Source organism: Apaloderma vittatum, unplaced genomic scaffold (assembly GCF_000703405.1).
Source record: "Apaloderma vittatum isolate BGI_N311 unplaced genomic scaffold, ASM70340v1 scaffold22714, whole genome shotgun sequence".
Lineage (NCBI taxonomy): Eukaryota > Metazoa > Chordata > Aves > Trogoniformes > Trogonidae > Apaloderma > Apaloderma vittatum.
Window position 1 is genome coordinate 1 of NW_009712427.1, and position 13325 is coordinate 13325.

The 13325-nt window shown below is 42.1% G+C and overlaps 1 protein-coding gene across 1 annotated transcript; it reads left to right on the plus strand.

Moving 5' to 3' along the window:
* Positions 1–2318: 2318 nt before the first annotated feature.
* On the plus strand, positions 2319–9292 carry RGMB (repulsive guidance molecule family member b; the record flags this gene model as incomplete). Its single annotated transcript, XM_009867984.1, has 2 exons — positions 2319–2827; positions 8290–9292. Coding segments are annotated over 2 exons (1178 nt in total), but the record flags the coding sequence as incomplete, so codon positions are not given.
* Between the last annotated feature and the right edge of the window lie 4033 nt (positions 9293–13325).

A 13325-nucleotide genomic window follows, 5' to 3' on the forward strand; every position in this document is an offset into this window, starting at 1 on the left:
ACGGGAGCGAAGCCGGGTTGTGCCGGGGCTTGCTCGAAGACGCCGGGAGCTGCTGTTTCTTTTCGCTTCAGGTGGAGGTAGATTTGCTTGGCGACTTGCAAACTGTGGAGGCGGTGGAAGGTAGCCAGCACATGGTAGATGCCTGATAAAGTAGCCCGTGTTTTTTTAAGCCAAAAGCCATCAGGCCAGTTGTTGTTCTGTAAATGTTTCCCGTCAGCTTAAGTGCGTTTATGTATTTATAATTTTAGGGACATAAATTGCAGGCAGAAGTCACCCGATTTTAGTCATCTGAGTTTAGGGACTGTGGAGGGACAGATTATAAGACTGTTTGAGGGATGGCTTGCTTAGCTAGACTAATTATGTGGTTAAAATATCACAGATCAGAACTGAAGGGCAATAAAACAAAAGGTTTGATCCTTTCAAAGTCAGGCTCTGAACCAGCGTTACCCATGTCATTTTGCTTGGCATAGGTATTTTTCTTTGTGTATCTAAAAACACAGAATTTTTCCGCCGTCTTTTTCTCTTCTTTCGGAAAGCTGCATGTTGCTTGCATGAAGATCTAGTTAGAAACTTAACTGATTACTCCTACAATTCATGGTCACACTTGACTGTAGGTTAGAAACTTCTTCCTTCTTCTGTGTTGTCTTGGGATTTTGTCAGGATATCTCTGTTAACTACTCGTCATGGCAAAACATGTTGCCCTTATAAATTCATGGTTTGGATATTCAGAGTAAGTCATGTGAGTACTGACTCACAGGAGGGTCAGCTAAGGGACATGCAAAGAAATTGCCAATATTCTCTCATCACTGTGTGGGCTTCAGAAAACAACTGTCTAAAAATGAAAAGTGCTACATTGCTGTTAAGTCCATTTTCTGCTCCTTGTGTCTCAGGAGTTTAGAAACATTAGGCTGTTAAAATCAGACTGGACCCATGACTGTTTTACTTTGAGGACACAGTAAACAAGTTGGATATATTGTAAAGAGGGCTTTAAGGGCAAGGAAGAGAGTATCTGCTACATATATTGTATTTTTCCTTTCTTTTTACATTTCCATGTATCTGTGTAAGCATTTTTGTGACAAATTGAAATTACAGATTAATGTATGCAGAGCTGAATTTTACAAATCATAAAACGAAGAAATGAACACAGCATATTTTCAGTAGATAGTTTGGGTGCTTGGACAGCTATTTCATGAAGTCTTGCATGCATGCTTTAAGAAGTTCCATTTTCTGTTGTGGCTGGTTTGGGCTCTTTGGATGGGAGAGAAACTCTTCTCTTCTTTGACTAGGGTCCTCCTAGGTTTAACCCCTGTGCAATGCATGGCTCGGTTTCCTTCAGTGCAGTTGTTAAATCAATTCTTGTTGATTTAATTTCTGCTCCTTCTGAGTTCTTGCGTATAAGTTACATGCAGAAGACCATTGTTAACTGCCATGAGAATCTGGAGAATTTCAGATCATGACAGTGAGAGCTCTGGAGGAGAGGGGTATATAACTCCAGTTTCCTTGCAGTGATGGTAATTATGCTTTCTTTGTGGAAATCAGGTGACCAGATAAGGTCTAACTGGTTTATTCGTGTAAACTGAACTGTGTACCTCTTGTGTACCTCTGATAAGCATGTCAGGTTTTCTTGGAGAGAGGGTTTCGTTGCCCCTTGTCTTATTACTGAATTACACTCTGAGAAGTCTGGCTATTGCAGTGTATGGATTCCTTAGCTGGCAACTTGTACTTCAGACAGCTGTGGGTTTTCTCACTTACTAATCCCAGAAAGCTGGAGTGAAACCACAGCTATGGCAGCACCAGGGAAATAAAGCAAACTGCATTTATGGCCTGCACACTTCCCTACCTTCCTTCCCCCTGCCTTGCTTTCTAGAAGAAAAACTTGGATTTCTGCTTCATTCATTCTGTTTATGCCTAAGCGTGTATCGCTTGCCACCTTCACCGCATCCTTTGGAGAGGCAGGATTCTGTTTGAAAGTTCAGTAACTTATGTAAAGCGTCTAAAGGTTAGAAGGAGACTTGCATCTTGACTAAATGATTAACTTAAACAGGGAATTGCTGGAAAGAAATGCTGGGTTCATAGTTGGCAGGAGTTAGCGCTGCTCATTTCCATCTAGACAATATAAAGTAATGGATTAAGTCATGCATGGGTCATCTCACCCTTTGAGATGATCTTTCTGCCTCCCAAACCCTTTTTATCTATTACATTGTGTTTCCCTAATAGGTGAGCACGAGTTGATTTCTACAGTACATGTGGGTGTGGAATGGAGTATTGCCAACAGAGAGGTTTGCTTGATTTCTTTCTGCCATCTGTTTTGTGCTTAGGTGATTGCCAGCTGCAAACAGCTTGTCGAATCCAGAAATGCACGACTGATTTTGTAGCCTTAACTTCACATCTAAATTCGGCCCTTGACGGCTTTGATTCGGAGTTCTGCAAGGCCCTGAGAGCATACTCTGTCTGTACCTATCGCAATTCCAAAGTATGCCGTGGAAACCTAGTCTACCATTCTGCAGTGCTTGGCATCAGCGACCTCATGAGCCAGAGAAACTGTTCCAAGGATGGGCCCACATCCTCGACGAACCCTGTAGTGACCCATGATCCCTGCAATTACAGTGGCCACACAGACACCGGAGAACATGAGAGAGGGGAGAAGACTCCTCCTACTTACCTATTTTGTGGCTTGTTTGGTGACCCTCATCTGAGGACTTTTAAGGATCACTTCCAGACGTGCAAAGTGGAAGGTGCTTGGCCCCTCATAGACAATAACTACTTATCCGTGCAAGTGACCAATGTGCCTGTGGTCCCAGGATCCAGCGCTACTGCTACAAATAAGGTATGAACTGTTCTTAAACATTGTGCACAGATACAGAAGTTAAAGGCTGAGACATGAGAGTAAGTCACCTACCCCTTAGCAGTGAAGAAGTGTAGTAATTAGAGAATCTTCTGTGCAGTAGTCTAAGAAAGTAAAACCATTAGCTGCTGCTTTTCTGGGAATCAAACAAAATTTAAAACAGATAGTTTTCTTCTTTCCGCCTCTTCCCACCACAAGACAACCCTGTATGTATCACTTCACAAGCCTTTAATGATACTAAATGTAACGCTTTAAAATCGTTATCAGATTGCAGCATCTCTGACAGCCTCTGCACTAAGTAGGGGCAAGGAAAGAGTGTAAGTCTGTGCTTCTTGTTAATTGTCTAATTTGCATAGCCGCAACAGTAGAAAATTAAAAAAATATTGACAGAGTACCTCAACAAATGAGTTAGCAAGATGCTGAGGGTTAAGAGCAGAGATGATGGGAACTATGGAGGATTGAGGGGAGGTAGCAAAAAAATTACATTGATACCAAATGATTGTCAGAGTACTGTGGCTTTACTAAAAAAGCAACTTCTGAAAATTGTACTGAGAGCATAAGCACCTGTTCAGGCAGGCAAGAGTTAACATTACTCTCTTCTCAGCGACTTTAGGCGGCTAGAGGAGGAATGCTTGTATTGATAGCTTATGCCATTTCCTTACCATAAGAAAAGTACTTGTCTTTGTGCTGAAGGCAGATAGCAAATATGTCTGTAGGAAAAAAATGAGGAGTTATAAAGCATGAGCCTGGCTAACAGGTCCTTAGCTTTACGTTCAGAGCCAGAGTGAAAAACAGTCTGAACTTTTGGGGCCATCTTTGTATCAACAAAAGAAGTTATTTGAAGATATATTTGAAGCTGATACTGTCACATATCTTGTTCTCTTTGTGGAGGGAAAGTAGCCTTTTTGAATGCCAGTAATGTAGCTCTTGTATTGTCAAGGTATGTTAGGCTATGCATACACAGTTTCAAGACCATCAACATTGGAGAATTCTCACTGTTTTGTTAGTCTCAGAAGTAGGGTTTTTTTTATTACTGGGGTCAGGAGCTGGCAGTGGTGCTCACAGTAGGTTAGAGCCTGCACATGTTCCATGGAAATGGCTATGGAGTAATATTAATAAGTGAAAATCAGTTTTTCTATTGCATTCATGCTGTATTCTGAGATACTGACTTATGCTAGTGCTTTGAGTTCTGAAGGAGTATAAAAATGAGATAATTAAGCTAATTTCCTTGCAATTTGGTCTAGTGGCTTTTTTTAAAGACTCTTAAATAGGTACAAGAAAAAGCTGCATTTTGAAATTTGCAGTGAGCTTTTATTCTCAGTCTTCCTGAAGGCTTGCAGAATGTTCTTTATTTCCTTGGTTTTGGTACTGGAGCAAAAAGTTGAGAGCTGTCTTGTGTACAGAGTGGCTATAAGGCATGATGGTGGTAGATTGTGGTATTATCTTACCCTTTAGCCACATTTTGAAAATGACTGACCATGGTAGCATATTATGATGGTATGTCTTCTCAAACAGATAACTTCAGGTGATAAATGTCTCTATGTCCTGGGGAAAAGTGTGTATTTTAAAGGATGCACCTTCTGTCTTTATTCTCAGTGGTTTGTTTTTTTTCTTTGACTCTGTATGTGTGTAGAGAACAAGTCACAAATACTGATAGTTTCAAAAAAACTTTTTCCATCTGAAGATTCTGGCATTTGGATTTTTCTGTCCTAGGTTTAGAAAGAACAGCAGTTTCTAGTCCCTTAACAGTGATGGGTGAGCAGCTTTGTGGGGGCCATAGTTAAAACCAAGCCAAGCCAAGTGTAGAAGGTATCATGGGTGCACATACGCATCATCTGCCAGTACCCCCAAGTCCTTTCCTGCAGGGCTGCTCTCTACCACATCATCCCCCAGCCTGTACTGATAACAAGAATTGCCCCAACCCAGGTGTGGGACCTTACAATTGGCCGTGTTGAATCCCATGAGGTTCACATGGGCTCACTTCTCCAGCTTGTCCAGGCCCCTCTGGAGGACATCCTGTCACTCTGACATATCGACCACACCACTCAGCTTGGTGTCACGTGCTGAGGGTGCACTCAATTATCCTGCCTATAATGTTGATGAAGACATTAAACAACTTTGGTCCCAGTATGGACCTCTGAGGGGCACCACTTGTCACACATCTCCATCTGGACATTGAGCCACTTCCACTACCCTCTGGATACAACCATCCAGCCCATTTCTTATCCACCAAACAGTGCACCCATCATATCTGTATTTCTCCAATTTCTAGAGAAGCATGTTGTGGGGGACTGTGTCAAAGGCCTTGCAGAAGTTCCAGGTAGATGACAACCATTGCTCTTCCCTTGTCCACAGACATAGTCACTCCGTTATGGAAAGCCACTATGTTGGCAAGGCAGGACTTGCCCTTGGTGAAGCCCTGCTGGCTGTCTTGAATCACCTCTCTGCCCTCCATGTGCCTTATCAGAGCTTTAGGAAGATCTGTTCCATGATCTTCCCAGGCACAGAGATGAGGCTGACACGTCGGTAATTCCCGGGGTCCTCCACTCTAACATTTTTAACGATGGGTGTAATGTTTCCCTTTTTCCAGTCATCGGAGACTTCACCTGAGGGCCATGACTTTTCAAGTGTCATGGTGAGTGGCTTGGCAACTACTTCATCCAGTTCCCTCAGGACTGTGGGATGCATCTCATCAGGTCGCATAGACTTGTGTACATTCAGAGTCCTCAGGCGGTCACAAATCTTGTCTTCACTTACAGTGGGAGGGACTTTGTCCCTCCAGGTCCCCATCTGGTGGTGCTTCAACTTGAGAGTTGTGAGGAGAGAGGTTGCCAGTAAACACCAAGACAGGCCTTCTCCACGTCTGTTGTTACTAGGTTGCCATCATGCTCATCAGGGGGGATACACTGTCTTTAACCGTCTTTTTCTGGTTGATGTACGTATAGAAGCCTTTCTTGTTATTCTTTGCATCCTTTGCCAGATTTAGCTCCTGCTGCTTCTTGGCCCTCCTGACCTCATCTCTATGTAACTGGGCAGCATGCCTGTACTCAGGATGCATGTCTTTGCTTGATCTGCTTGTGTAGTTCCTTCTTGCCTTTTAGTTTGACCAACCAGTCTTGACTCAGACATGCTGGTTTCTTCCCTTTCTTGCTTGATTTCTTACACCTGGGAATGGAGAGCTCTTGCGCTCTATGGAAAGCATCCTTAAAGATCTGCCAGCTCTGCTCTGTTCCCTTGTCTCTGAGACCTGTTTCCCAGGGGTTCCTATTAACCAACTCCCTGAAGAGCTGGAAGTTTGCTTTCTTAAAATTCAGGGTCCTGACTGTGCTTCTCATCTGACTTGTATTCCAGTTCTGGGTCTTATGAAAACCATTAGCGCGTTTTTGACTCCAGACTCTGTTTGAGTGCTGTGCCGAGTTAGAGCTTTGGTTCTGTTGAAGTGTAAAACATTCTTTCCTTGCAAAGCAATGCAAATGTGCTCAGAATAGGAATGCTTCTTTGTCCAAGCAGGCTGAGATAGAACTTTGTTTCATCAAAACTATTATATAAAATATAAGACTTGATTTACTGTGGGAGGCTCTGGAATATGTGCAGAAATACTGCACATTTTGGGTTTATTTTCTCTGGGTTGCTGAACTTACTCCACTAAGCGTAGAGTTATGAGATGGTCTTCACAGCAATAAGGGCACTTGGATTTTCTGGGTTTTGGGCATAGGCATTCAAGCTTAGCTGTGGTCCACAGACATCATTTACCAAATTGCACGTCTACGGATGATCTCAAGCTAGCTGTATAACTGATTAATACAAAGAAATACATTGGAAAATTCCAGTTATAGAGCACCAGTGAGGACAAAAGAAATCAAAAGAGCAAGTATTGTCTGTGTGTGTCTGAGACAGAAAGACTGGTAGAACCAACTGGGACAAACCACACATTGAAAACTACTGTAATACTGTTAAGGATATGTCTTCGTACTCTAAAAGAATTGCAATGAGAGGAAGGAGAAGGGAAGACTTGTCTTCTACAACTGATATGGATAAGTGAGACTGACAAGGCTATAATTTTTATTCAAATTGGCTGTAATCAGCGAGTTTATCCTCTAGCTCTTACTTGAAAGCAGAGGGGCAGGAAGCAAAAGCTGTTGTGTGTTGAGCTGATTAACTGAAATTAAAATGAGAGGTCACTATAGAGTAGATTTTGAGGAAAAAGTGTAATATTAGATTGAAAATGCCTTCTATTATGTTTTAGAGTGTTCTGAATCTTGAAGCAGGCTGCTTAAATCATAGACTGTAAATAATTTTGATGCAATCAGTCAAGGATGAAAATTATTTGCATAAATATTCCTGGTGCAAAATTCCCTTTAACCTTTCCAAGAAGTCACACCTCTCAGACACTGTAAAGGAGGTAGCATATCTGTTTCTAATATTTACATATATTCCTCAAAATATTTTTTTTATTTTAGGAAAAGCCACTGAACACTCCAAACTTGGCTTGCCAAATAGCCTAATTATTCCCTTCAAGTTAGACTGGAAGACCTAGTCGTTCTCTTTTGACTTACTCAAATATCTGTAAAGGTTTAAAAGGCCAGTTGTAATCTTAAAAGAATGAGTAATTGTTTTATGCTCCTGATTTCTGTGTTGGAAGTCACTCTTCAAAGGTATCTCTGACACCCTTTCAATCTTGATTTGTTTCTCCATGGGCACATTTTCTAGCAACAGCAGACTGGAAGCGTCAAATCTCCCAGTTCCGAGGACTTGGGTCCAAGAACCCTAAGTAGTTATTTGGCTGTTTTTTCTTCCTAGTCACACATTTCTCATCTTGCTGCCTGTTGTATTGATGGCCGATAAAGCACTAAATACTTCAGTGCTTTTCAAGTAGTTTCTCACACAGATAATTCTGGCAACACATCCGACAAGTGTACAGTACTCTGACAAGTGTTGAACAGTCACTATAAAAGGAGTGATGGGAATATTGTGAGTGGGAGAATCCAAATTCTCTTATACTCTTCTGTGATTTCACACAGTCCCATTCTAGTTTTGCTGTAGTGGCTAGCATTGAGGGAATTATTTGATACTTAGCCTTCTCTGTGACTGCAGGATGCATTCCCAAACATTTAGAAAATGTCAGGCTAGAAGAGAGTTGTGATGCTTAATTAAATATAAAGCCTTTTTCCTGACCTTGTGGCTGTTGCCATGCAGCAATAGTCTTGCTTCTACATGAACCTAAGAACGAATTTAACAATTGTCCTCTGGTAAAATATTGCTTTAAGCCTGAATATAGACTGTTTTCCCTTAGGCATGAGTTGGGTGCAGCTATCAAACTTTGAGGTAGTGGGCAGTCCCAGATATGCTGAGCTGCAAAATGGAAAAGGGATTGAAATGGCAATTTTTTTTCCACTAACTTTGTGTTTCTTGTTTTGTGTTTGTTTTTTTTTCCTTGCCCCTAGATTACTGTTATATTTAAATCACACCAAGACTGTACAGATCAGAAAGTATATCAAGCCATGACTGATGACTTGCCTGCAGCTTTTGTTGATGGTACAACAAGTGGAGGTGATGGGAACACCAAGAACTTGCAAATCGTGGAGAAAATCACTGGCAAATACATCGAAATGCATGCCAGATACATTGGGACTACGGTGTATATACGCCAGTTCGGGCACTACTTAACGTTGGCAGTTCGCATGCCTCACGAGTTGGTCATGGCCTACGAGGAGAGCCAGGATCTTCAGCTGTGTGTGAACGGTTGCCCTTCAGGTGAACGTATTGATGATAGTGGCCACTTACCGTTGCCTGTGATGGGCCAGTTGCTCCCTCAGGGTGGTGCTGCTTATCCCCGGTCAGTGTACACACTGGAAACTGCCATGACCAAATGCCATGAGAAGATGCTGGTGAAGGACATCTATTTTTACTCATGTGTGTTTGACCTACTTACCACTGGTGATGCTAACTTCACAGCTGCTGCTCACAGTGCCTTGCAGGATGTGGAGGCACTGCACCCTAGAAAAGAGCACTGGCATATCTTTCCCAGCAGTGGAGGTGGTGGTATGGGCAAGGGTAACAAAGTTTTTGTTCGTCTTGGACTTGTGTGCTTGATCCTTGATGTGTTTTTGTAGGTTTTTCTGTCTATAACAAAGTTCATAATATATTGAGTAAAGATGAGTATATATATGTATATACCATGTATACGAATGGATGTTTAGTCTCGGGACACCCACCAGATTGTACATACTGTGTTAACTGTTTTCATGTATGTTTGATGTAGTGTTCTTTGCCTCTATTTGTTTTGCAGTTGGTGAATGTTTTGTAACGTCTCTGCATTGGGACCTGATAAAAAGCACTTTATTTTTTATATATTAAATATTTATGTGTGTATCTGATAACTATATATTATATGTATAAACATGTTTATACAATGCTCAGTGTTCTCTCTAAGTACTACTTGGTTTAATGCATTTTTTTTAACTGGATTTTGTTGGTTTTTTCCTATAATCTGTCTTACTCTAGAAACAGCGCATGTCTTGTCCTGTAATGACATTATTAAGAACACGATTGCATTCTGTCCCTCAAACAAATGGCCATCTCTTCATTTCAGAAATGAAGAAATTCCCCTAAAGAATTGGAGTGCTTCCCTTTAACTCAGATGACCATCTTGGATAACATGAATTACAGAACTTTGTAACTCTGACATTTGCTAGTTTAACAACCTAGAAGGATGGAAGGCCACCTCATTCTTATCTTGGCAGGTAGCAGAGGAATCTTTGTTACTGCTTTGATTCCCCAGCTGGATGTAATGTCTTGAGTACTGCCATTTTGGCCCCCATCCCCCAAGTTCTTCAGTTTAAAGCCCATTGGACTAAGTTGGCCAGTCAGCTGACGAAGATCCACTTCCCCCTTCTGAACAGATGAATCCCTCCCTAACAGGTTACAGTCAGAAAAGAACATCCCACTGTCATAAAAATCAAAGGCTTCATTGCAACACCAATCACATAGCCAGAGGTTGAGAGGTTGATAGCTTTTTTATGCCTGTTTCTGTCTACCCCATGCCTTGAACTGGTAAAATGGAGGAAAAGATAACTTGGGCCCCACAGTTTTCCACTTGTTGCCCAGAGCTTTGTAGTCACTCTTGGTTCTGCCCAGTTTAAGGGTTGCAATGTCATCTGTGCCGATATGAAAGAGTAACAACATAGAGTAATGCCTGCTCTTAACAAGTTACGGTACCCCATTCAGTATCATCCCAAACTTTAGCTCCTGGAGGGCAGCACACTTCCAGTGACTCCCTGTCAGGCTGGCAGATGGGTGCCTCAAGAGTCACCCACTATGAGCATGCTTTATTTTTGTGACACCTGTTGTGTGCTGGTGGTACAGTTGCTGGTGGTAGAGCCCTGGTTTTGCAGGTTACCAGGGTCCAGGGTGGCTCTTTCACAGTGTTTGTTACCAGAACAGGGTTCTTAAACCATCTATCTCAGACCTGGCTCCTCTAATACTATGGAGCTTTTTAACTGTTTCCTCTAAGTCAGCCACCTGATGTAACAGATCATCAACCTTCTTACACTGTGTAGGTACTTCCCTTCTCTCCAGGAGAAGGGTCTTGGTGCTGTCTGTACTGAAGCCTCTTTCCTTATCAGATCTGTCTGGATCGAAACCTCTGACATTACAGGACTCTCCTGTGCAGAAGCACTGGTCGTAGCCTGGAGGTGAGTGCCCACCGTTCTGGCAGAGACATCAAGCATTTACCTGGCCTGTAAACCTAGGGACCTACAAGCAGACTGCAGCACCTTTCCGTGCAAATTGCCGCTCTCCGCCCTGTTCACCCTGCGCCCTGCCTGATCGCCACGTTACCTGGGGCAGCCTCCTCTGGGAGCAGGAAGGTCCACCGGTGCTGGTACCAGGACAGGTTAGCCTCTTTCCTGTCTTGGAAAAGCCCCCAGAAGAGCCCCTAAGAGAGCCCTTGCAAACCATTTTCCCCTTGATTGCCTTCATCGGGGTGGACTTACTGTGTTGGAACTGGTCTCATCGGCAAGAAGGTTAGAGATTTACTTTTTTCCTGCTTAGAACCCCACAACATGTCAGACTTTGCAAAACTTCCAGATGTGGTTCATGAATGTACCAGTAAATAGATGTTTGTGTAAAAGAGTGGCTGTGTAGTGTGTAAATACTTTAAATTACTGTGATAGGACAGTTGCCTACCCTGCTGAGTAATGTGTGTAGTGGGGTGTTAGTGACCCCTGGTGGGATGCACAGAAATTGGGGATGTGGGCCAGATACTGGGCAGTCTATAAATAGAGCCCCAATTTGTCTCCTCACCATCACTTGTTGATTAGGAATGTGCTGACTACAGGCGTTATACTTCCTTGCAGATCGTTGTTTCCCCTCTGCTAAGTAAGCAGTGTAGTGAAATTTATGACCAACAGCTGCAAACCAGGCCAGTTTATTGAAGGAACAGTGTTTGGGAAATCAACAGCAGGAACCATCCCCTCAGCATCCCGCTTGTACAGTTCCTCTGCAGTGTTGGCAGAGATACTCAGAAGACATTTAACACATTGATCTGACATTGTTGCATCCATCTTGAGAAATGTTATGAAAATCCTCTTTTAAAGTGTCCCAGTTTGAGCTAAACAGAACCAATTCTATTCAGTCATTTTACTTCTCCGTTAAAAAGGTTGTACCTCTGGTGGGAAGCAGTCAGGAGAGGTGACCAACGTGATATGTCATACTCAGTTTAAAGCTGAGGGATCATAGGGTTAAGTCCACTCTTCAATAGTCAGCATCCGAAGAGGACTCTGTCCATTCTTCTGTCTTTGATCTCAATCCTGAGTTCCCAAATCCAGCTCCTGTAACTGATTCCCTGCTGCTGCTAAGCCTGGGGCTTCCCTGGTGCCTGCCTGCTCTGCAGCATCAGTGGGGATTGCTGTCGAGGGGGAATTAGGTTTAATACCGATTTTGTGTATATTTCCATATATTTCATTATTTCCTGATTAGTACTATGATTGTTTCATTAAAACTGTTTTAGTTTTCCAATCTCTAAGTCTCTCTGCCTTGTTCCATTCCTTTTTGGGAAAGGAGGCGGGTTAGAGAGCAAGTGTCAGCTTTTAGTGGCTGGCCTGGCCTTAACCCTCGACATAAAGTTAATAAAGAGCTTTCAGACCAGAAGAACTCTGGAAGAGAAAATTATTTGCTGTAAAACTGAAGAAGAGATTGAGACACTGGAAGAATAAATTACATAGAAGAGTCCATAAGTTTAGACAACTATATAGCAAGATGATTTGTGAAGTATACATGGGAGCTGTAGTATTTCAGCTGCAGGGCTAATCGAGCAGTATGAAGGTAAATTGAAAGTGCAAAACTGAAAACAAGTTATATCAGTTAACCAAGAAAAACAGACCTAATAAACACGAACTCTGAACGTTGTTTTGCTAAGCTTTTCTTACAGCTAGAAGTTGAGGTGTATGTGGAACAATCTTGTGTGATAGATATATCATTGAAATGCTTTGGGGAAATAACTGTAGAAAGCAAAGGAAGCTTTAAAAATATGTGTGGGTAGTGCATACAGAAGACAGCCATCGTATCTGTAATAGCTTAGTTTCAAAGGAGTTAATCTACCACCACAAGCTCTGCAGAAGGCAGTATGGCATGATCATCAGTATTTTAATCCAACAACTGGTAAGCTATTACTGACATTATCTGTTGCTGGTCTTTGTCTTTAAATAACTTGGCTGATGCCTTGGATATTAGTGGCCTATTCAGAAATGTTATTTTAAGTATCCTCTCGTAGAACATTTCTAACCAGAGTATTATGTAATCATATGCTAGTAGACCTCCTAACAACAGCTGAGGATAGTTCTCTGTAGTTGCTGAGTCTGACACTTTCCCTAGGAAGTACATCATAGAATTGAGCAGAGAACCAGGTGCTTAAACAAGGGTAATGTAAAAGGAAATAGTATGCTTAGCTGACCGTCAAACCACAAATTCTTTTTTTTCTCTTCCTGGAAATTAATCCTGGCTGGAAGATTAATTTGCATAGAGCACCTCTTAAGTGGAGCAGAACCTGAGAGAATGTTGGAAACAACCTGGTCTCTGTTCTTATGGTTGGGTTAGGGCTCTTCAGTAATGCATTTCCTTTCTAACTGCTGCCGCACTGCCAGAAAATGGATTATCAGCTATTTACATTCTCTCACCTTAGCATTATGAATATCTTGCCTTTGTTCTGTGTTTTTTGAGGATCTGCAAGTGGGAATTTACTTAGGTAGACCCTTAAGGGAGGGAACCAATATCACAAGCTTTGCCCTGGCTAATGAGGGTTTCATTGAAAAAAAAAGAAGCGGAAGTGGCTTGTGGCTTTTTTTGCTTTTTTCTCTTTTGGCAGACTTACAGCACAGTTTCAAAACTTGCATTCATTTTCTTCGTGTAAATATATCTGTGGTATTTTAACCCTCATCTGTGTCTTGACTGATATAGACTGTATTCATTTCTGTCTTTCCCT